Raw genomic sequence first — 21533 nt, 5'->3', positions numbered from 1 at the left:
GGAGTCGGGGGGGCCGGCAGCTCAGCCCCGGCAGAGCGCTCCCCTTGTGGGCCCCAGGCTCTAATTAAGCTGCAGATTTGGAGCTTGCAGTGTCTGAAGCTTTAATGCTCTCCAGGGCCTCACCATGGTAACCAGTGGGGACACAGGACCTACCAGCTCAGCGCCTGGGAAGTGGCCTTCAGGTGGGGGGGGGGGGGGGGGTGCAGCATCGCAGGGTGCGGGGAGTTTTTCGCTCATGGACACATGCTGATCAGCCCCTTGCTCAGGGGAGCTGGCGTCTTAAATGAATTTGGGCCCAGCAGCCTGGTTCCAGTCCGGCTACACGCTAGTTTGATGTCAGGAGGGCAGGGCAGCCCTGGCCGGGGGGGCTGGAACGTCTGTGGTGGGGGTGCTGAGAGTCTGTGATGGAGCGGGGCAGATTGACCTGGTGATGTGGCCGGGGAGTTTTACTGGGACTGTCTGCATGGGGGATGGGAGAGCAGGGGGTGGCTTCACTGGAGGGACGATACCTGAGCGGGGGGGGGGGGGGGGGTTGGACCCAGGTGACACCTTTGCCCCGGAAACTGGACAAAGGCTGGAGGAGGAGCCGGGGGGAGGCTGGGTGAGATGGCTGGAGGGGGTTTCAGTTTGGAGCGGTCTGGGGAAACGGAGGGAGTCCCAAGGCTGGGGTCTAAGTTCCTTGCCCCCCAGAGGGACCTGACTGGGGGGTCCTGTTTGTACCCACAAGCTCTGTTTGGACTGTGTTCCTGTCGTCTAATAAGCCTTCTGTTCTACTGGCTGGCTGAGAGTCATGGGGAATCGCAGTAAGGGGGGTGCAGGGCCCTGAGTCCCCCACACTCTGTGACAACTGGTGTTAGTGGTGGGATGTACTGCACCCCGCAGACGGCGCTTCCTGCAGTGAGTGACTGGGGAGCAGTAAAACAAAGGGGGATTGATGGGGACCAGGCGTGCTGAAGATTCAGAGAGGAGTGGTTTTGGCGGAGGAGCTACACTTAACCCCTAGGAGTGTGTGACCAGTGAGAAGGACTGTTTCAGTAACTGGGTCCCCCTGGGGACTGCGGTGAGCAGGCTCAGGAGTGGAGGAATCTGCGGCTTGACCCTCGGAGAGAGGTGGTGACCTCGAGAAGGGATGGCACACTAGAGGTTCCTCGTGGAAACCATGGGGAGCTGAGAGCACCCAGGCCTGCGACTGGCAGCAGGAAAATGTGTAATAAGCCCCTTAAGAGCGACCTGGTGGAGCTGTGCAGGCTCCACATTGGGAGGCTCACCAAGGAACAGCTGATTGCCTAGCTGGAGGAGGGAGATCGCTTGGATTAACCGATCCCTGTCTCTCAGGGGAACAGCCCGGCAGATGCAGGGTGGGCACCAGTGTCTGTCCCAGCTGGGAATGGTCAGACAGCTGCCGAGGGCATCCCAGGACCCCCCCTATCTATACCTAGGGGAAGGGCTGGGAGGAGCCCAGCGAATACCGAGGGCACTGTGACCCCCGCAGCCAGCAGGGGATCCTCCCATCAGAGCTCCCCATCCCTGGAGCTGAGGCAGCTGAAATGGGAGAGGGAGATAAAACTGAAAGAACTGGAGCTGAAGCAGCAGGAACTGGCAGAGAAAGAGAAGCAGAGACAGCATGAGCTGGAGGAGAAAGAGAAACAGAGACAGAATGAAGAGAGATGGAGACAGCATGAGCTAGAGTTGGCAAGGCTGAGGAGCAGCGAGCCCCTGGCTGCGGTGAGTGGTGGGGGACCCAGGACTGCATGGAGATTTGATAAGTGCGTCCTGGCCCGGCGTAAGGAAGGGGAGGACATAGATGACTTCCTGAATGCCTTTGAGATGGCCTGCAAGCTGCACAGGGTTGCTCCGGAAGACAGGCTCCAGTTTCTCACCCCCTTACTAAACCCCAAACCTGTGGCGATGTACAGCCGAATGGAAGGGGTGGAGGCAGGGGACTACAAACTATTCAAAAAGGCCCTGCTATGCGAGTTTGTGCTGGCTCCCCAGATGTACTGGAAAAGGTTCCGGAGTCAGCATAAAACCCCTGAGGTCACATATCTAGAACTGGTCCTCCGGATGCAGGGATACGTCCACAAGTGGGCAGATGGGACCCAAACTGAGGAGGACCTGCTTAACCTGATCGTACTGGAGCAACTGTATGAATAGTGCCCATCTGACCTGAGGCTATGGTTGGAGGACAAAAAGCCAGAGGACCCATGACGTGCAGGGCAGCTGGCCTAAGAGTTTGTGAACAGCCAGTCGGGGTGGCAGGGAGGAGTCCCAAAGAAACAGGCCCTCCATGATGCAGAGAGAGTCACCGTGGGACCTCCCAAAGGGGGAACATGGAGAACCCCCTCCCAAGGGGAACATCCAGCGTCAGGACCAACCGACGGGCTCAAGGGGACCAACAAGACATGAGCTGCTATTACTGTGGCCAAAGAGGCCATGTACAGACCCAGTGCCCCAGGCTCAAGGACGGACTGAGCAGACCAAACCCACACAGGGTTAACTGGGTAGGGACCCAGCTGGACAAGGGGCAGGCTTCCTAGGCAAGAGGGGCTGGCAGTGTACCAACTGCTCAGGAGGGAAGAGTAACCCAGGCTCCAGACTCAGGGTTCTCGGTTTACAGGGTGGCATGGGGCTGTCCCTCCGGAGAGAGTGCCTTGTTCCCCTAGAGGTGGATGGGAGGAAGGTCAATGGATACTAGGATATGGGCACTGAGGTGGTGCTGGCCTGGTCTGAGGTGGTGGCCCCAGATCGGGTAGCGCCCAACACCTACCTGACGGGTGTGGGTGGGACTCCATTCAAGGTGCCTGTGTCGAGGGTACCTCTGAAATGGGGGGGCCAAGGAGGGCCCCAAGGATGTGGGGGTGCACCACCATTTGCCCACTGAGGTGTTGATGGGGGGCTGGGGGGAAGATCTAGAGAAATGGCCAAGCAACCCCCAGAATGCCCTGGTTGTGATCCGTAGCAGAGCTGGCGAAGGGCACTACATCCTGACCTCGGGGAGGGTACCTCACTGGAGGCACAGGACCTTACCCCGGTGGGGAGGGAGTGCCCAGGGACAAGGCTGAGAGGGGCTGCGGCTTCAGACCCAGCCAGCGGGAGGGAGCAGGTCCCCATCCCTTCCCCAGCCACTGAGTTCCAGGCTGAGTTGCAGAAAGATCCCTCCTTGCAGAAGCTCAGGGCCCTGGCCGACCTCAGTGTGGTACAGACCATGGGGAGAGGGTGCCAGGAGAGGTTCCTGTGGGAGAAGGGGTTCCTGTACCGAGAATGGGCTCCCCCAGGGGAAGTGGAGTCCTGTGGGATCAGGAGGCAGCTGGTGGTCCCCCAGAAGTATCGCCGCAAGCTATTGTACCTGGCCCGTGACATCCCCCTCGCAGGGCACTAGGGAATCGAGTGCACCCGGCAGAGGTTGCTACAGAACTTTTACTAGCCTGAGGTCTTTACCACTGTCCGGCAGTATGGCCGATCCTGTGATCCCTGTCAGAGGGTGGGGAAGGCCCGGGACAAGGAGAAAACAGCTTTGAGACCCTTGCCCATCATAGAGGAGCCTTTCCAGAAGGTGGCTATGGACATCGTGGGGCCTCTCAGCAAGATGACCCGGTCGGGAAAGAAATACATTCTGGTGGTGGTAGATTTCGCCACCCGCTACCCTGAGTGCCCTTATCATTGAAGCAGACACCGTGGCAGATGTGCTGCTGACCATTTTCAGCCAGATGGGGTTCCCCAAGGAAGTCTTGACAGACCAAAGCTCCAACTTCATGTCGGCCCTGCTCTGGTGCTTGTGGGAGAAATGTGGGGTCCGGCACAGCTGGGCCTCAGCATATCACCCCCAATCCAATGGGCTGGTGGAGAGGTTCAACGGAACGCTAAAGATGATGCTGAAAACCTTTATGAACCCGCAGGACTGGGACAAGTACTTACCTCACCTGCTGTTTGCGTACAGGGAAGTGCCCCAGGAGTCTACCAGGTTCTCGCCTTTCAAACTGTTATATGGAAGGAGGGTAAGGGGGCCCCTGGACCTGATGAGAGATGAATGGGAGGGGAAGGCCATTCCCGATGGAGAATCAGTGGTGGAGTATGTCCTGATCTTCCGAGAGAGACTTGCTGAACTCATGGGTCTGGCCAAGGAGAATCTGGCCAGAGCCCAGAGGAAGCAGAAGGTCTGGTATGACTGCATGGCACAGGCCCGTGCCTACGCCACCGGGGATCAGGTGATGGTTCTCATCCCCATGAGAAAAAACAAACTACAGGCCACTTGGGAAGGTCCCTTCAAGGTGGTCAAGCAGCTCAATGAGGTAAACTATGTGGTGGAGCTGTCGAACTGGGCGCACCACCGCCGGGTGTACCATGTGAATATGATGAAGCCATATTGTGACAGGGGGAATGTGGTGTTGGTCGTGTGTGGACAGTAGGAGGAGCAGGGAGATGACCCTTTAGTAGACCTATTCCCTTGGACCAGAGCTGGTTCCCCCCTGAAAACAATTCCCCTCTCGGATCAGCTAACCCCTGCCCAGCAAGCTGAGGTCAGGGGGCTGCTGCATCCATACCGACAGCTGTTTTCCAACCAGCCTGGACTCACTAATCTGATTGTCCACCGGGTGCAGACAGGGTCACACCCACCGATAAGATGCTCCCCCTTCCGAGTCATAGGGAAAACAGCTCAGGACCTGGAAAGAGAGGTCAGTGACATGCTGGCTTTGGGGGTGATTTAGCCAGTTGCCAGCCCTTGGGCCTCGCTGGTGGTGGAGGTCCACAAAAAGGACAGGTTGATCCAGTTCTGTGTGGACTATCGGAAGCTCAGTGCCATCACTGTATCTGATGCCTACCCTATGCCCAGGCCTGACGAGCTCCCAGACCAGTTGGGAGGAGCTCGGTACCTTACCACCATGGACCTTACAAAGGGCTACTGGCAAGTGCCGCTGGATGCAGATGCCCGGCTGAAATCAGCCTTTATCACCCCTCTGGGGCTCCATGACTTCTTGACCCTGCCTTTCGGCCTCAAGGGAGCTCCAGCACCTGGTGGATCAGCTATGGAGGGGGATGGACAGTTTGCCGTGGCGTATATTGATGACATCTGTGTCTTTAGCCAGACCTGGGAGGACCATGTGTCCCAGGTTAGACAAGTGCTGGACCTGACTGAGGGGTCCTGTTTGTACCTACAGGCTCTGTTTGGACTGTGATCCTGTCATTTAATAAACCTTCCATTTTACTGGCTGGTGAGTCACGGGGAATCGCAGGAAGAGGGGGGTGCCCCCGGGAATCCCAGGAAGAGGGGGTGCAGGGCCCTCTCTCCGTGACAGAGCCATTGAACCAAACTGTAAACCCTGGATAGGATGGAACCACTTCAAGTCAGGGAGTGCGGCAACACCCCCAGCACCTCTAGTTCCAGCACCTATGGCCTTGGGAGTTACAAGGGAGAGGCAGTCCAAAGTTAAGGGATATTCTGGAGAGGAGAGAGAGAGTCAGAAGACCGCTCAGAGCAAGGCTGGGCTGGGCTGCCCTGAAGGAGGGAGGGGCGAGGGCCCCTGCTGAGCCGTGGAGTCCGGGGGGGCTGGTGAAAGCAGGAGGCAGCAAGGCAGTTGGGGGGGTCACCCACAAACTTGCCCAGGCCAGAGCAGGCTGAAGGCTGAGAGCTGCAGAGGGAGGTACCTGCTGGCTCGTTGGGGCTGCAGAGGGCTGAAGGCTGGGGAATGATGGACAGGTGAGTGCGCTGATGTCTCTGGGCGAGAGCTAGGACCAGACCGGAGAATGAAACGGGCAGAGGAGCAGCCCAGCTACAGGGGCTGGGTGGGGTGTGAGAGAGGCCAGAGCTAGGCCAGAGAGCCTGGCTGTGGCGGGGGAGGCCAGGGCCATGCCAGGGAGCCTTGGGGTGGCAAGAGAGGCCGGGTGAGGTGTGGTGAGAGAGGTTGGGGGTGGCCGGGGAGTCCCAGCCTGGGTGCAGCGAGAGGGGCTAGGGCTGTACTGGGTGTGGGGGTGGACTGTTGGTGTGAGCTGGGGGATTCTGGGTGGTGGGGCTGGGTTATGATCTACATACACAGGCCTTTTATTATAATAAATGAACCCGGCAAGGGTTATCGATGCTCGGAAGTTTGCCTGGAGTTACTGGGGACTCGGAGGGAAATTGAGGCAGGGGCTGCTTGCAGGGCCACCCTGAGGCATGTAGGGGTGTGTGGGTGGTGGTCACCAGGCCACACGCTGTCACATGGCGGTGTAGGCCTTGGGGGCTGTTGGGGCCCATGGTGTTGGCACCTCGGAAATGGCCGGAGTGACCGGGTGCTCTAAACACAGGTGCAGAGGCTGAGTAGCACAGTGCCCCTCAGCGCTCTGTTGGGAGAGCCACGGGCCAACTGCAGCGAGGAGCGATTGGGACTCAGGACTCCTGGGTCCTGTTACTGGCTCTGCTACCGAGCTTGGGCAGGTCTCTGAACCTTCGTTTCCTGACCTGTAAATGCGATCCGTGGCAGCTATTGTGCTTTGGGATGCTGACTGTTGTTATCCTACAGGAGCCCAGAGCTCTGCTCCCCGCTCTCTTACCAGCTCTCTCGGAGGCCTTGGGAAAGTCACTCGGGGCATGTCTACACTGCCATTAGACGCCCGTGGCTGGCCCATGCCAGCTGACTTGGGCTAAGGGGCAGTTTAAGTGCAGTGTGGATGCAGTGTCTTTGCTTGTGCCGGTAGAATGGAGCCTGGCAGGGGAGGGCGGGAGTACTCCCTTCTAGGTGCTGTTACTTTGATCACCCTTTCCTCCGAAGAGGGTGAATCTGGCCTTGTGTCCAGTGACGTGGAGCATCCCAGTGTGGGATTCCCCGCACACAGGGCGGGACCTGGAAGGGAGCCTCTCTCGTAGCAGGGAGGCAGGTGGGTTTGGCAGCGCAGTGCCAGGGACATGGCGACCCAGGACTCGCCCTTGCCCAGGTTACAAATCGCAGCAGCTGCGATGATTCAGACTCTGCATGCAGCCTGGCTGGCTTCCCCTTGTTCCTAGCCCTGATTTCAGGCACTAGCACGGGGCGGGAAGTTTCCATTTAGAAGCACACCGGTGTTCCTGTTTCATTGGGGGGTTATTTCAGATGTGGATTTGTGCCCATAGCGGTAAAACCCATTCCCACAACCCCCGCGTGGTGGTGGTGCGGCTGCTTTAATTCAGACATCCCACCCAGAACTGCAACGCCTGTTCCAGGTTCTTCTCTTCTCCCTCTAGGCTAGATCGGGTTGGTCAGGGGGTTACTTACTTTGAGGGAGCCCCTGTTATCTAGGTGCCAAGGACTGGCTGTCAGTGGTGCCCAGATATAGAGCTCATGCCCCCGTGGCCTCACCTCTCATCCAGCTCTGTGCCCCAGTACCAACATGCACCATCTCCTCCGTGTGTTGGCCTGGGAAGTGGCTAGCTCAGGCATGACGGTGCACTGTGATGCCTCTCCCTCGAGGTCCCTGGTACAGATCCAGCCCAGGGCAGTCGGGATGGAAAGTTACCACTCACTGCTGGCTGCTCAGCTCCCCCTGAACGCCCCCAATGTCAAAAACACAGGGGTTTAGGGAAGTTTTTGCAGGGCAGCCGAGGACCGAATGGGCCATAGGGAGTGAGTTTCCTGCTCAGAACCAGCTGGAGCAAGGGCACTCTGGTTTAGGCATGTTAGCCGGGCAGCGCTGGACAAAGCTAGACAGATAACTCCGGAGACTTGTTTTCTGTACATGTGCGTCAGCACGTGTTCACACACAGGTATTGCACACACCTGGCACAGCGTCCTGCCTTGGCAGAGTCTTGCTGGGTCAGCTGCCACGAGGTCAGTTTGGTTAGCAGAAGCAGAGGAGGGAGGGTCCACATCCCAGCGCCTCCAGCAGCCAGCGGGAAAATCCGTGGGGGCGGGAGACGGGGCGGGGGACAGCTGCACCCATCTCTCTCTGCATGGAGGCTGCTGCAGAGGCAGCTACGGGCAAACGCTTGAAAGCTGCCCAGAATACACGTGTCTGTCTCCCGGAGGTGCTGTTAGCAGGACTGGGACGGAGGCGGCTTTTGGCTGGCTAGCGATTCAGACAGCCCAGGAGACGGCAGTGCGGGGATGAGAAGTGTCTGTTTGCTGGTGTCCTGTTCACAATCCCAGGTCCCCCTTGCTTTGGGGCAGGTCTGGGGGACTCTCAGATTCATCCGGGATGGAGTGGGGGGGTTGTGAGCTCAGCGGTAACAGCCAATCGCCACACGGCATCAGTGAATTTCCATGGTGCAATCCTATTGGTTAAAATGCTGTAAGGTGACTTGTGTCCCCCCACCCCCACCCCCCAGCATTATAACAGTCCCTCGGTCCCATCCACTGGCTCTTGCGGCGGACCTCGAGCCACACCCTCTCATTGCTATGGTTTCCGAGAGCCCCAGACAGGCCCCCCATTAACATCTCACCCAGCCAGATAGCCACCTGGCAGTGGGTCTTGTGCCCAGGCGTGCAGACACATCCCTGGATGCCCAGTGCTCACTGCCATGCAGCTAATGAGGTGTGAGTTGGGATCCCAGTTTGCCAGGCCGTCGCTGGCATCTTTGCCAAGGTGGGGTGTGTTTTTTATCTCCAGGGTACTGGGCTCTGCGTATCCCATTCCCCTGCCTGGGAGGGCACCTTGTCCTTCTTGGGGAGCCTATATGGGGCCATCGTCACTCACCCCTGGCCTTCGCCAGCTCTTGTGACTTTAGCATGAGTCGGAGGGTAGCTGGGATTTCCATTAAAGCTCCAGCTCCTGGAGTCAGGGAATTCTGTGGGGAACTCAGCTTTCGTTGGGAAGTCCCAGTATGTTTGCAACCCCCCTGGCTGCAGAGATGCCTGAAAACGGGACCTGAGCCGCTCACTCAGCAGAAATGGAAAATACAAAGGGTTTCTTAGCATTAAAATCTCCTGACTTTGTGAGTCTGACTCATGGTCTGAGTGCTCGGAGCTGCCTCCCATTGAGGGACTGGGCAGGCCTGGATTTCCCTGGGCTGACTCTCCCTCCCTCTCCTTCCCACACCACCCTCCCCTCTGGCTCCTGGCTTTCAGCGTGGAGCTTGGCTGGGCTCTTGGCTGGGAAGTGCAATGCAGTCCGCTCCACAAAGCCACACTGTTCAGAACAAATCTGCCTAGATAGGGCTGCATTTTTGTCAAGTGATTCATCAGCACGTGAATGGAAAAGGCCGGAGCCCACCGAACCAGGAGCCGTTTTCCCGCCCACAGCCGCTAAGCCAATGTCACTTCCCGCCCTCCCAGGCCAAAGGCAGGAGCCACCGGCAGCAGCTGCTCTGTTTGCTACCCTACCCGAAGCAAAGCTGGAGAGGCTTGTCCTCCCTGCGTTGCTTCCTGGGGCAGCTGGGGGTCCAGGCAGGAGCTGGGCAGTGGCTCACGGGAACACCTCTATTTCAGAGCCATTCCCAGGAGCCCCTTGATGTGACTTGGGGGTGCCAAGAGGGGCTGGACGATCAGTGGGGGCAGGGAGTGGCAGTAGGGCAAACAGCCGGCATAGGCCTTGGCCCCTACACCAACAGTTCCTGTCCCATCCAGCTCGGAGTCATGAGCGGCTCCAGCTGGTGAACCCCTCACTCCTTGGGCACCAACCGTGCCGTGAGCACTGGGCATGGCTGCGGATCGCTGCATTGGGCATGGCCTTGATGCTTCTGTCTGGTAACTAGGACCACGCTGCCCACACCATCAGCTGCTCCCGGCCCCAGCGCTGCAGTGCCAAGAGCTGGTCAGGGTGGTGTTCTGCCCGGGGAAGGGGGAAGAGCAAACAGCAGACGGGAGGAACCTAGACCAGTAGCTGCTCTTCCTGCCAAAGGCCCGACTGCATGGCTTGTGTCCCGGGCTCGGCACAGCCTTTCCCAGAGCAGCAGTGGAGGGGAGCTGAGTTGGAGTCTGCCCCGTGGGGCCTGTAGCTGGGTTCAGGGCTGGTTAGAGTCCCGATCTGCGCTCAGTAGAGGCACAAGGAGCTGGAGTCGAGTACATGGAGGGGAGCTGGGCTTGGCATCCGCAGTGGGGTGGGAGGCAGAGCCAGAGTCTGTGCTATGTGTGGAGGGAGCACTGGGGCTGGGAGCTGGCTAGGTTTGGGGTTAAATTCCCTGGGCAGGGCAGCAGCTGTGAACTTAAACTTGGTGCCCCATGTGGCTCCTCAGGCCCAGTGAGAGCTGTCTGTGCTGGCCAGGGCTCCTGTCGGAATTCCTTAGCCCTGGAGTGGGGCCCGCAAGCTGCCCCCCCAGTCCGAACCCCTGGGGTTTTACAGACCCCGACGAAGGACTGATACTGGCACTGGTTAATTACTGTGGACCGCTCCTGCTCTAGCACCTGGGAGTCCCAGCCAGGCCCGGGCCCAGGAGTGCTGTGCAGATCCCAGCCCCAGGCCCGGGCCCAGGAGTGCTGTGCAGATCCCAGCCCCAGGCCTCGTCTACACTAGGACTTGAGGGGAACGTTTGTCCATGTTCGAATAGGCCAGTGTGGATGAGGCCCCCGGCCGTTAGCATGGCCCAGGTTGGTGGAGGTAAAGCCCAAGGGGCCCTAGAGGGAGCCTGGGCTGTAACTCGACCCGTTGGGTGCCGGTGAAAGCCTGCACTGCCCTGTGTGAGCCGCACTCCCTACACGCAGTGGCTCCAGGGCACAGCTGCTGGTGGCCCCCCCAGGGCTCAGCCCTAGCTCCGGGGCTGTCACAGAACAGCGGGGCTTTGAGGGGGTCATACAGGGATGCTCGGGACACACTGTGAATGCTGGGGAGCGTCTTGATGGGTGTCAGCTCGCCCGAGATAACGGTCGGTTAACTCGAGTTCTCAGCAGGCCACAAACCCTCCTGCAGGTGATCTCTGCAGTGATCGGGGGTCCCGTGCCAATACCCTGCAGTGGCCAGTGGCCTGTTCCCTCTCGCGCTTGCAGTGCAGCAGCGTGCTGCTCTGGGCCATGGGAGGCCGTCTGCGTGCTGCCCTTGCCTGGGCTCTTGGAACCAGCTGGATTCTGTCCTGCCCTGTGCGTTACCAAGAGACCGGTCAGCTTGGCCTCAAGGGCAGGGCCTTGTCTGAGGCAGAGGGGCCGTGGCTGGCTGGCGGAGCCTGGCTTCCTGCAGCTGGGTTCTCTTGCTGCTTGGGCGTCCCCTGGATCCTGCACCGGGAGAACTGGCCTCTGGGGAATGAGCGCCTGCCCTGTGCGTGGTTCTGGCATCCTCAGCGGGGAGCGGGGCAGATCACGGAGCCCCACGGCTCTAGCTGTCACTGGATCGCATCCCCCTGGACCAGCAGAATGGACCGGGTTTAACCCCTGCCCCTCCACCGCTCTCTGCCCACCACCTGTTCTGGCTGTTCACCTCCCCCAGGCCCTGCCCTGCGCTGTCAGCAGCTGGCATCAGCCTAAATCCAGGCTTGGAACCTGAACCTGCAAAGGTCTCGCCCGGCCAGCGGGGCAGCCGTGCTGCCAGGTGAGCTGCTCTCAGGGCAAGTTCTGCCCAGTGCGGCAGGGCAGCGGGAGGCAAGGACCCTGTCCTGGGGAGGGGACACCGCAGGAAACCACTCTAGGCAGCGGTGGGAAGCCAGGCTCCTGAACCTGCCTTTGGGAAGGTAGTGGCCCTGCCCCTCCAAACTGGCCACGCCTCGCCTCAGTTTGCCCCTCTCCGTCCTGCATGGAGGGCACTGCCCGCCTTTCACTCTGCTGTGAGAACAAGCCCTTCTCTTGGGGGTGGTGAGGCCTTGGCCGGTGCCTTCTGCCTCGCAATGGAAGCGGCGCTGTGCAGCACTTGCTCCCCGCTCTGCGGGAAAAGCCTCTCCGGGTGCAGATCATTAGGCTGGGGCTCCTGGGCAGGTGGAGGTGGGTGCCAGCAGGGGAGAGCCAGGGGAGGATGGGCTCCTCAGCGCAGGCCTTGCGGTGTACGCAGGGGAGTGGCATCACCACAGGAAAGCTGCCAGCTCTGGGGTGGGGCCCTCCCCCCATCAGTTGTGCCCACACATGGGCCCTTGTTCCTGACACTCACTCGTGTTGCAAAGCGATGAGGCTGCATTGGGTGGAGGGGCACAAGGATGCGGAGCAGCTGATGCCACAGGGAGCCGGGGGAGGCCGCGGGTCCAGGACCCAGGGTTGGAGCCTGCAGGTCTGTGGTGTTTGGCCAGGCCCGTTCCTACCTGGCTGTTTTTCCAGAGCCCCAGCCCTTGTTTCCCATGAGTCCTGCTGTGACTAGAGGGGTTGTTTTTCCAGGCGTCTTGGGGAGGAAGTGACATCATGTGGTTCGCGCTGCTTTCGGCCTGGAGGGAGGATGCGGTTCCTCGTGCTTTGAGTTGCGTGGCCGCCCGGCATTCCAGCAGCCGACATCTGGCAGGAGGCTCCTCAGCCAGCGCGTCCCCTTGATCTCGGACACAGATGCTGGTTTAAGAGCGGCTGCTAGGGGCAGCACAACTAACAGCTCAGGGGCAAGGCCAGGCTGTGCAGTTCGGGCGGGCTGTCAGTCCGGAGCGGGGCTCTGTTCACACCAGGGCTGCTGCTCCTAAAAACCTCCCCACTCCATGTGCCATCTCTAGTGGCCTCATGGAGTTACCCTCCCTTCTCCTCCCCATCCTGCCTCTGAGCTATGCTCCTCGCTCTCTGCGCAAGGTCCATTTGGGCTGAGGGATCCCGGGCTGTACACTCCGCTTGATGGCAAGTAGCTGTGCGTCTGTAACATGACGCGGCACCCGATCGATTCCAACATTTCAGGGAATGGTCTAGTCACCAGTGGGCAGAACCTCATGGATTTTGTGGAAAATTAGTGAACCAGAAGCAAGAAACTGAGGACCTCTGTTGACAAATGAAGAAGAGCCCCTCTCCTTCTCCTGCATGTGCCTTCCCTTCTGTCTCCAGCCTGCTCTCCTTTATCCTCATCCTCCCCTGCTGCTCCTGGTGCTTTTCTCCGAGCTCAGCATTCCCTCAGTGCTGCTTGTCCAGCTAGTCTGATGCTGCTTATTCAGCTCTTTGCCCAGCTTCTAGAGCCAGGCAGAGATGGGGAGCAAGGAGACTGCGATCAAAGCAATGTCTACGCAGCTGTGTGCAGGAGTCCCTAGAGAGGTAGCAGCCTGTGCTGAGCAGTCCCTGGAAGCTGCTCTTGCTCTGGGCTGCGTGATTGTGTTTCCCCTGCTGTGTGGAGTCTCAACACTGCCTTTTGCATTTAATATAAGGCCTTTGAAAGGAAAAGAAAGATGTGGAGCTCTCCAGTCTGCAGAGTTTGCAGGCTCGGCCAACTTTGTCAGCAGACCTAAGCTCCCTGCTGTGAAGGACTTTACCTCCCCTCCTCCCTCCCCCCATGGGTGGGCCCTCACCCTGCAGTGGGACCTTACCTGTGCAGGAATCTGTGCGCACATGAGGGTCACTCCACCCAGATCCATTTGCAGGATTGGGGCCTTACAGCTGTGCACACACTGGAAGCAGCTGTGTATAAGGGTGAGCCTTGGCATGCCATGACGGTCCCGTGGCACATGCCCAGCACACACTTTTCACACGCTTCTCTGTAAATCCAGACCATTTTCTTCCCAGGCTGACCCTGGTGCTAATGGCTTGTTACCTCCAGACCAGGCTTCAGGCATTTTGCTGCGGCTGTTGTCAAAGGATGGTTAGAATGGGCTGCAGTGGAAAGACTCGCTCACCCAGAGGTCAGACGTTGCAAAGGGGATTTCAGTCATTAGGATCACTCTGTTAGCACAAGCTAGATGCTCCACAAACAGGAAGAGCCAATCCCTGCCTGGGAGCTATGAGAGACCAAACCTACAGGTGACCAGCTTGGCAAGGCTGAGGCTGTGGGACTGGCCTTGCATCTGAGCCTGTTTTGCTGCTGGGGAATGGAGGCTGTTCCTGGGTCTCTCCCACTCATGCCCATCCTATCTGTTTGTTGCAGTGATCAGAGCAAAGGCTGTCTCCGGAAAAGAGGTGGATTCTGGGAATGATGTTTATGGGAATCCGATCAAACGGATCCAGTATGAGATCAAGCAGATAAAGGTAAGGATCCCAGCCTGGGGTAGTCTGGCTCTGGGGGGAGCCGGTGGGAAGAGGGTGCTAGGGAATCGCAGCATGTGCAGGAATGAGAACAGGGTCAGGGGGTCCCCACAGCAAACCCACCCTCGGATCCCATCTCCGTGGGCTGCAAGTGCTGAGCTCCCACAGCCGTGACCCGTCCATGTCACCCAGTACTGCAAGAGATCGGCTTCCTCACCCCTTGCCATGCACGTGCTCCCGGCCCCATCTCCCACAGCGTGTGTGGAGCTGAGCGTGGCCACCTGTCTGACCGCGGTCTCTCTCTCTCGCTAGATGTTTAAAGGACCTGACAAGGACATAGAGTTAATTTACACAGCTCCTTCCTCGGCTGTGTGCGGGGTGTCACTGGACACTGGAGGGAAGAAGGAATATCTCATTGCAGGTAGGAAGTGAATTGCCGGAGGAGCTGGCATGGCCCCCGGTGCTGTCTCCGGGGCGGGAGGAGCTGGCGTGGGCCCTGGGGCTGAAACCGAAGCAGGACACTGGGGCACTTCAAAGGCTCTCTCGACCTGAGTCAGTGTAGGCAGGAGGAGGCAGGCAAAGGGACAGGGACCCATGTAGGGAGGTTTCCTGGAGCTGTGGGAATCGCTCAGGGAAAGGCCGTGAAACTGGATTCTACTCCAGCTAAAGGGCTTGCTCTCTGCTGTGGCCATGGGACCTCCGGAGCGGTCAGGATTGCAGCACTGCCCATAGGGTTCCCCCTGCCCTCCCCCGGCCACAAGGCCCTGCGCTGGACCCCCAGCGGCCTTAGTGCCGTTCTGATCCTGGCCAGAACTGGGGCAGTGAGAAGGGCATGCATGGGGCTCCCATCCTGGCCACAGGGCCCTGCCACGTGACTGCGGGCTGGCCTGGCCTGCTTCTCATTTAAACCCTCTGCCCCTGCCCATCCAGGGTCCCTGATCATCTGGGCCCCTTCTGGCACCATCTAGTGGCTCCTAGGGAAATAACAGCCAATAAAGCCGGTAGCGTTTCCTGACCAGTGTGCAAGCTGGTGCTTAGGCCGTGCTGGCTTGGGGGTGATGACCATGTTCCGAGCACAGGGTCAGCTGCCAGGAGCACTCACCCCAGCTCGGATATTGGCGGCTGCTGCGCCCTGGGCCTTGTGTCGGCCTCGGCTTCCCTGTCTGTGCAATGGGATGATGCTCCTGTCCTGCCGAACCCACAGGAGCATTTGAAGCTGCAGCCCTCGGTCCCAGTGGCAGGAGCACGGGAGTCTCCCTCTGTGTCCGTTTCCATGTCCAGCACTTGCCCAATGGCACTAATGGATAAGGGCACCGTGCCCCTGGGGCCAGAGAAAAGTCTGGCTGCAGTGTGAGTGCGATCGCACATGCCTTCACCCAGGTGTTTCTCCTGAACTCTCTGAGCTCTGCTGGATCTATCTCTTGGTCCATTCTCCTGGCCGCTCCACTCCCTGTGGGCCCCAGTGTCTGGTGCTGCTGGAGTGTCTGGTTCTAGGTGTGACGTCCATCTCCTCCTCTCCCCGGATGGGGGCTGTCAGAGAGTGTCCTGCTCTGTAGCCTCTTGCTTGTCCTGGGATATGCTTGCTCAGAACACAGGCCCTAGAGCGGGGCAAATTCTCAACAAGCCCTAAATAAAGTCCTCCGGATCCATGCAGACAGCAGGGGAGGCCCTGAGCCTAGAGGCTGGTTGGACTGCCTCGCCAGGACTCTGGACAGCCCCCTCTGCATCGCTGCCTGCGGAGTGGCCCCTTGCTTGTGACATCACAAGCATTGTGATCTCTCCAGTGGGGATGGCCACCTTTCCAGGGACGCCCAGCTCATCTTTCCCTTTGGAGCCTCCTGGAAAACCTGGCCGAGCAAGCAGCTGGGGCGTGGGCCAGGGCAGCTTCCTTCTGTCTTTGTTTGCAGAGCAGAACCAAGCGGACAGAAGGTGCTGATCTGAGGCAGGAGAGCTGACCCAGTTAATAAAATAAATTAATAAAAAATGGAGATATACTTATCTCATAGAACTGGAAGGGACTGGTCATCAAGTCCCAGTACTCTGCCTTCACAGCAGGACAAACTACTGTCCCTTATTTTTACCCCAAAGGGCCCCCTCAAGGATTGAACCCACAACCCTGGGTTTAGTAGGCCAATGCTCAAACCCCTGAGCTATCCCTCCTCAAGAGAGACTCCTGGGGTTTGAATTAGTCCTGCCCAGAAAGCCCTTGGGTCCTGATTTTCACCACAGTTCCCTGGCAAACACTCAGGCCACTGCCACCTGGCACTGAGGCCTTGAGGCTCTGGGGAAAGCGTGCCAGGAATTGTGCCTGCTGTGGAACATTACCCCAGGTACTTGGGCAACTCCTGGGGCTTTTTAGAGCAAATTCTCTATGCGTGGTCTCGGGGGCTGGGAGGGAATCCGCTGCCTCGCACCCGCACTGCGTGGCTCTATGTCAAAACGACGTTCTGCTTCTCCCGGGCTCCTTGATTTGTCAGTCTTCCCCTTCCCCTCTTCTCACGTCTCCAGTGTGCTGCTTGTGACATGGCAGTGTTTAACTGCATTAGCCAAGAGGGATGGTGCCCCAAGGAGGGGATTGATGTGTGCTCCAGGCACAGTATGTCCCTAGAGCCCCCCGGAGGGGCGGGCTGCTCGCCTAGGGCTCGTGCTGTTCAAACTCCCTCGAGGTCCTGATGGGACGTGTGTCTCTAGAAAGATTAAAGCACTGTGTGGCCTTTCCGCAGGCAAGTCCGAAGGCAATGGCAAGATGCACATCACACTGTGCGACTTCATCGTCCCTTGGGACTCCCTGAGTGCCACCCAGAAGAAGAGTCTGAACCAGCGGTACCAGATGGGCTGCGAGTGCAAGGTAGGTAGAGTGGGAGCGCTCATGCCCGGAGCCTGCCATTCAGCGTGGTGCTCTGAGGTTTCTGGGCTCCTTGCTCACAGCCGTTGGAAGCCTTGGTGTCGAGTGACCTTGGCTGGATTCAGTGCTGCAACTCAGGAAAGCACTTGCTGAAGTGAATGGCAGAGATGCTTTCCTGAATCGAGGCCTGGGTTTGCATCTGAAGGGGGATCAGTGCATTGCTGGGGCAGTTGTCTCCCCTAGCATGGGTAAGAGTCTTGAGGGCAGCATAAACCCAGTGATTTTTGTCTGGAATGGCCAATGAGGGGCACTTCTAGCAAGGACATGAGGCATCCCAGAGAGGCAGACAGTGGGCTGTCTAGGAGTGATGATCACCTGGCCTGTTGTTCTCCTTTTGCAGTACTGCCCACAGGCCCCTACTCAGAATCTGGCCCTCCACAGCCACCTAGGGAGATACTATCCCTGCCTTGAAAAGTTTACTACATAACTGGGGCTGTTTTCTGTCCCTTATCCCCATGGGATCTAAGCATCCCACATGCCCTCACAACACCCTGCTAGGGATGAAAGAACTAACATCCCCATTTCACAGCCGGGAAGTTGAGGGGAAGTGAGTTGCTGAAGGTCACTAGGGAGTCTATGGCAAAGGTGGGGTCAGACCCCAGTTTTTGGGAATCCCAGAGCTGTTCCCACAAGCCCAGCCTCCCCTCCTGGCTTTTCCCCATTCTCCTCATCTCTCTCCATCCCCTCATGTCAGCTGTCTGCTCAGAATGCTGCCCTCTTCTCCCTGGACTCTCCGTGGCCAGGCTTCTCCCACGCACCCACCCTCGCCCAGCCCCCACATCTCCTGCTGTCTGTAACTTGTCTGGAGGCTTATATTTGCATGTATCAGTTGCAGTCAGATGTGGAGTATTTGTCTAAAGGATGTAATCTAAACCCACCTTGCATCATACGGTGTGGAGATGAACTGCTGGCCTCATTCCTCAGACATGCCAACATTGGGATGGTTTGCAGAGCTAGACTGTCCTGATTCCTCTGTTAGAGAGACTTCTTTGCTCTGCATGTAGCTCTGTCCAGGCAAAGATCCCACGTTTGGCTTCAGCACTGGGAAATTCCTCTTATTTAAGGTGAAGACCCAATTCTGCATCTTAAAAGGAGCCATGTGTCCAGTGGCTGGAACAAAGGGCCTGGAACATCTTGAGCCCAGATCCCAGACAGGCCTCTGCCTCACTTATGTGACCCTGAGAAACTCGCTCGGACTTTCCTGTGGCATAGTCACCATCCCTGGGGTTTTGGGTAAAAGCGCAGATGTTTCGGGAGAGAAGCGACCCATTCTATTCATGTTAGGCAAAACTTTCTCACTGTCAGGAGAGCTAAGCACTGGAACAGGCTAGAGAGCTGTGGAGTCCCCCTCACTAGAGGTTTTCAATAACAGGTTGGACAAACTTCTGTCAAGGACTGGATGAGGTGCTTGGTGTTCAGCAGGATCCATCCCAGGTCTGACTCCAGTAGAACTGCACCAGGACTGAACTGTCCTTCACAGATGCTTAGACCAAGGCACAGCCGCTGCCCTGAAGAGTTTGCAGGCTAGGTGGACAAGGGGTGCAGTGGAAACAAGTGACAGTTGGGGACAGATAAGACAGTGGCCTTAGAGCCAGCCCTTTCTCCTCATGTGCTGTGTTAACAGTGCTTGGAGAGGGGACTAGGGCCTCTAGAGTGGGTGGGAAAAGGAGGGCTTTGAAGGGGTAGGGGGACATTTGCCCCATCTTTGAACCCCAGAACTTCAGAATGTTGCTTTCCTTGGCTCAGGGTCTCTCTCCATCCCCCAGCCCAGAGTGACAGAGGTGGGAGATGGAAGAGGCATGGCAGGTCCCTCTCTCCCCCAGACAGAGCATCAGTGTTGCTCAGCAATGGTCTCTGTTCTGACCTAGATCTCCCGCTGCCCCTCCATTCCGTGCTTCGTCTCGTCTTCGGATGAATGTCTCTGGACAGACTGGGTGACGGAGAAGAACATCAACGGGCGACAGGCTAAGCATTACGCCTGCATCAAGAGGAGCGACGGCTCGTGCGCATGGTACCGTGGCATGGCCCCACCCAAGCAAGAGTTTCTCGACATCGAGGACCCCTAAGCTGAATAGCTGCATTCCAGTACCCAATAGAAAGGCCTGCAGGAAATTAGACTGGTCCACCTCTGACATCACTTCCTGGAAACAGCATGAAAATTCAGTATCCCAAGTGGGTCCCAATCGGGGAGATTAAATGCCACGTGCTTCCAAAGCGGGGTGAGGGGCCACACCATTGTATTTAGTCCCCAGCTGTGCTTTCCCGTTCCTTCCTTTCACAGGTGCAGTGGGGCGAGGGATGGCTTCATACTGTTCAGGGGAGAATCCTGAACCAGCCGGACTTTGATCCACAAGATCCCAGTGCTGTTCTGGAGGAAACCAGAATGCTGGAGGGTTGATGTCTCTCACTCTGTGTAGCAGGCCTACCAGGTTCCCCTCACCTGGGGCGGGAGTGTCCCTTGCTTTGGGTAGCTCCTGCCCCTCGATCCCCCAGCACATTGGTGTCTCTTTTCAAACAGGCTTCTCCACTGCCAGCAGATACACCAGCATTCCTCAAATCTCCTTTGTGAGCCCTCTAGTCCTACTGCCCCCCTTGTCACACGCACCCCCACCTCTTGGGCTAGAAGGGAGAGCCCGTGAAAGGTAGCACTGGCTGAGAGTCCCAGCTGGACCGCAGGCACCAGGAAAGGATTTGGCTCTAGCGAAGTCTCCTTAGCCCTTTGTCAAGTAAGATAAAGGCCCGTTGCACTGACACAGTGTCCCTGTGATCCCCAGCATCAGCAGAACCATCTTTTGAGGGGGACCAGAGAGTCGCCTTCTCACTCATTTGCAAGCACTGTTGTTATTTCATGCTTCCCTCCAAGTCAGTGGGTGCTGAGGCTGGACCTCTGGGGTGGTGCCTGTGTGAGACCCCTGTAGGCTTTGGTCCTGTGCCTTCATCCTGGCAGTTTAGTAAAGAAAGTCAGTCCCCTGGTGGGTATGTGTGTTCCCTGCTGTGTGTAGCTGCTGGATTTGTGTCCGAGTGCATGCTTGTGCCGTCAGCATAGTGCTAATGCCAAGTTCCAGGTTAGGGGAAGGGTTTAGCCTGTCGGACTATGCAAGCAGCAGAGGTATTATTGTGAATTCATCGCTCAGCAGGACAATGCACTGAGAGTGCTCTAGCCCCACAGACAGTGGCATGCTGACAATGACCCAGAGCAGCTTCCCTTGCCGAGAGCCTCTATTCCCAGCAAATGGTGTGAATGCAGGAGCTGGCAAATGGAAGCTTATTCCAAGTGTTCTGCCGAGAAACACAGCGCAGTGAGAGAGACCCCACCAGGAGGCGGTATTTTTATACCCACTGACGGCTGTTTGCTGATCTCAGCTGTGAGGCTCTGACGGCGAGCTGTAATAAAAGTAAAGCTTTTCAGACCCTCTTCTCCTACGCAGTGAGGGTGCACCCGCGCGCACACACACAACAAACCTGGCCTCTGGCTGCCTACAACCGAAGGCCCCACATCCTTCTGTGAAACCCGCCCAGCCAGCCTCAACCCCATTCTTCTTCGGAGCCCGTTCCATTTTGCTGAGGCACTAGAGAGCGCTGCAGAGCTAGCCCACCTGGAACGCAGACAGCACAGACCTTTGTGAGAGAAAATCCGGATCTCCTGGCTAGAGCAGGTTTGGGCATGTCCTGAAATTATCCCTGCAGACCAGCTTCAGGGGCATTTTCATGCTGTGCATCGGTGTAAGATTTTAATGATGTCATATTGGACCAGTCTGGGTGACTTCAATATATAAAAATGAAGAGGGGAAAAAAACTAATCAATTCAATATAAGACTCCTGTTTGCTTACTGTATGGTTATATCATAGGTGACATTTACTCCTGTCTCTGCTCTATCTTTGATTTTAAGGTTTCAGTTCGTTTTGGCATCCGCTGTATCATTCCTGTGCTGTAACTTTTTAATTTCCTTGTTAGCTATTAGAACTGCACTTACTTTTTTTAAAAGCATTTCTGCATTGGAAGCATTCAACATGAAGTGGGAAGAGTGTCGAGAAAGTCTGTGGAGGGTTGAGTCCTCCAGATTTTTCTGTTTGTTATTTTCCCTCCTCCCTATCCCCCTCTTCTGCAAAGTGCACAAGTCTTCAGAAGTTGGATTTGAAGATGGGATGTACCATACATGTGCCTCTTTCTAGTTTGTCTCCAAGGCCTTGCTGAACAACAATATCACGACTGTCGGCAAGCACGATAGGTGAGCCTCACACAAAATAACTGCAAAAATCTCTTTCTATATGTCAGGTATATGAAGGATGCTTGATTGGCTTTTTTAATTTATGTCTTCTGTTCTCGGTTCCATTCTCTGCCCTTCCTTCCTAGCTCCAGTCTCCTCCTCCATGCAAGCAATTTAAAATATTTAAAAAAATAAAAAGTTTACATTATAGTTATTTTCAAATCTTTGCTTGATAAGTATTAAAAATAAGGAGTATCTAACTTGCTGCCATAATTTAAAGCTTTTGGGTGGGGTTTTTGTTTGGGTTTTTTTGGAGCAATATGTTTTTGCTGGAATCTGAAGTCTGAGACCTTCTTGTGCTGGAAACACATGAAAGTTGTTGAATAATGACAAGCAGACTGTGCATGTCTCTGACGCTTTGTATAATTCATATGTGGACGTTCAGTCTTTGGACAATAAACAGTATTCTAAAAAATTAGATAA

General features: G+C 57.1%; 1 protein-coding gene across 1 annotated transcript in view; it reads left to right on the top strand.

Annotated features, from left to right (window-relative positions):
- TIMP2 (TIMP metallopeptidase inhibitor 2) overlaps positions 1–21533 on the top strand; it is a 31161-nt gene extending 9628 nt beyond the window's left edge. The window contains exons 2-5 of the mRNA XM_048817760.2: positions 13840–13940; positions 14250–14358; positions 16661–16785; positions 18711–21533. Of these exons, the coding sequence (XP_048673717.1) occupies positions 13840–13940; positions 14250–14358; positions 16661–16785; positions 18711–18908 (533 nt within the window). The 3' untranslated portion in view covers positions 18909–21533. The remainder of the gene's footprint in view (positions 1–13839; positions 13941–14249; positions 14359–16660; positions 16786–18710) is intronic.

Source organism: Caretta caretta, chromosome 14, assembly GCF_965140235.1.
Source record: "Caretta caretta isolate rCarCar2 chromosome 14, rCarCar1.hap1, whole genome shotgun sequence".
In the NCBI taxonomy this organism is placed as follows: Eukaryota; Metazoa; Chordata; order Testudines; family Cheloniidae; genus Caretta; species Caretta caretta.
This window is presented reverse-complemented; position numbering and strand designations above follow the sequence as displayed.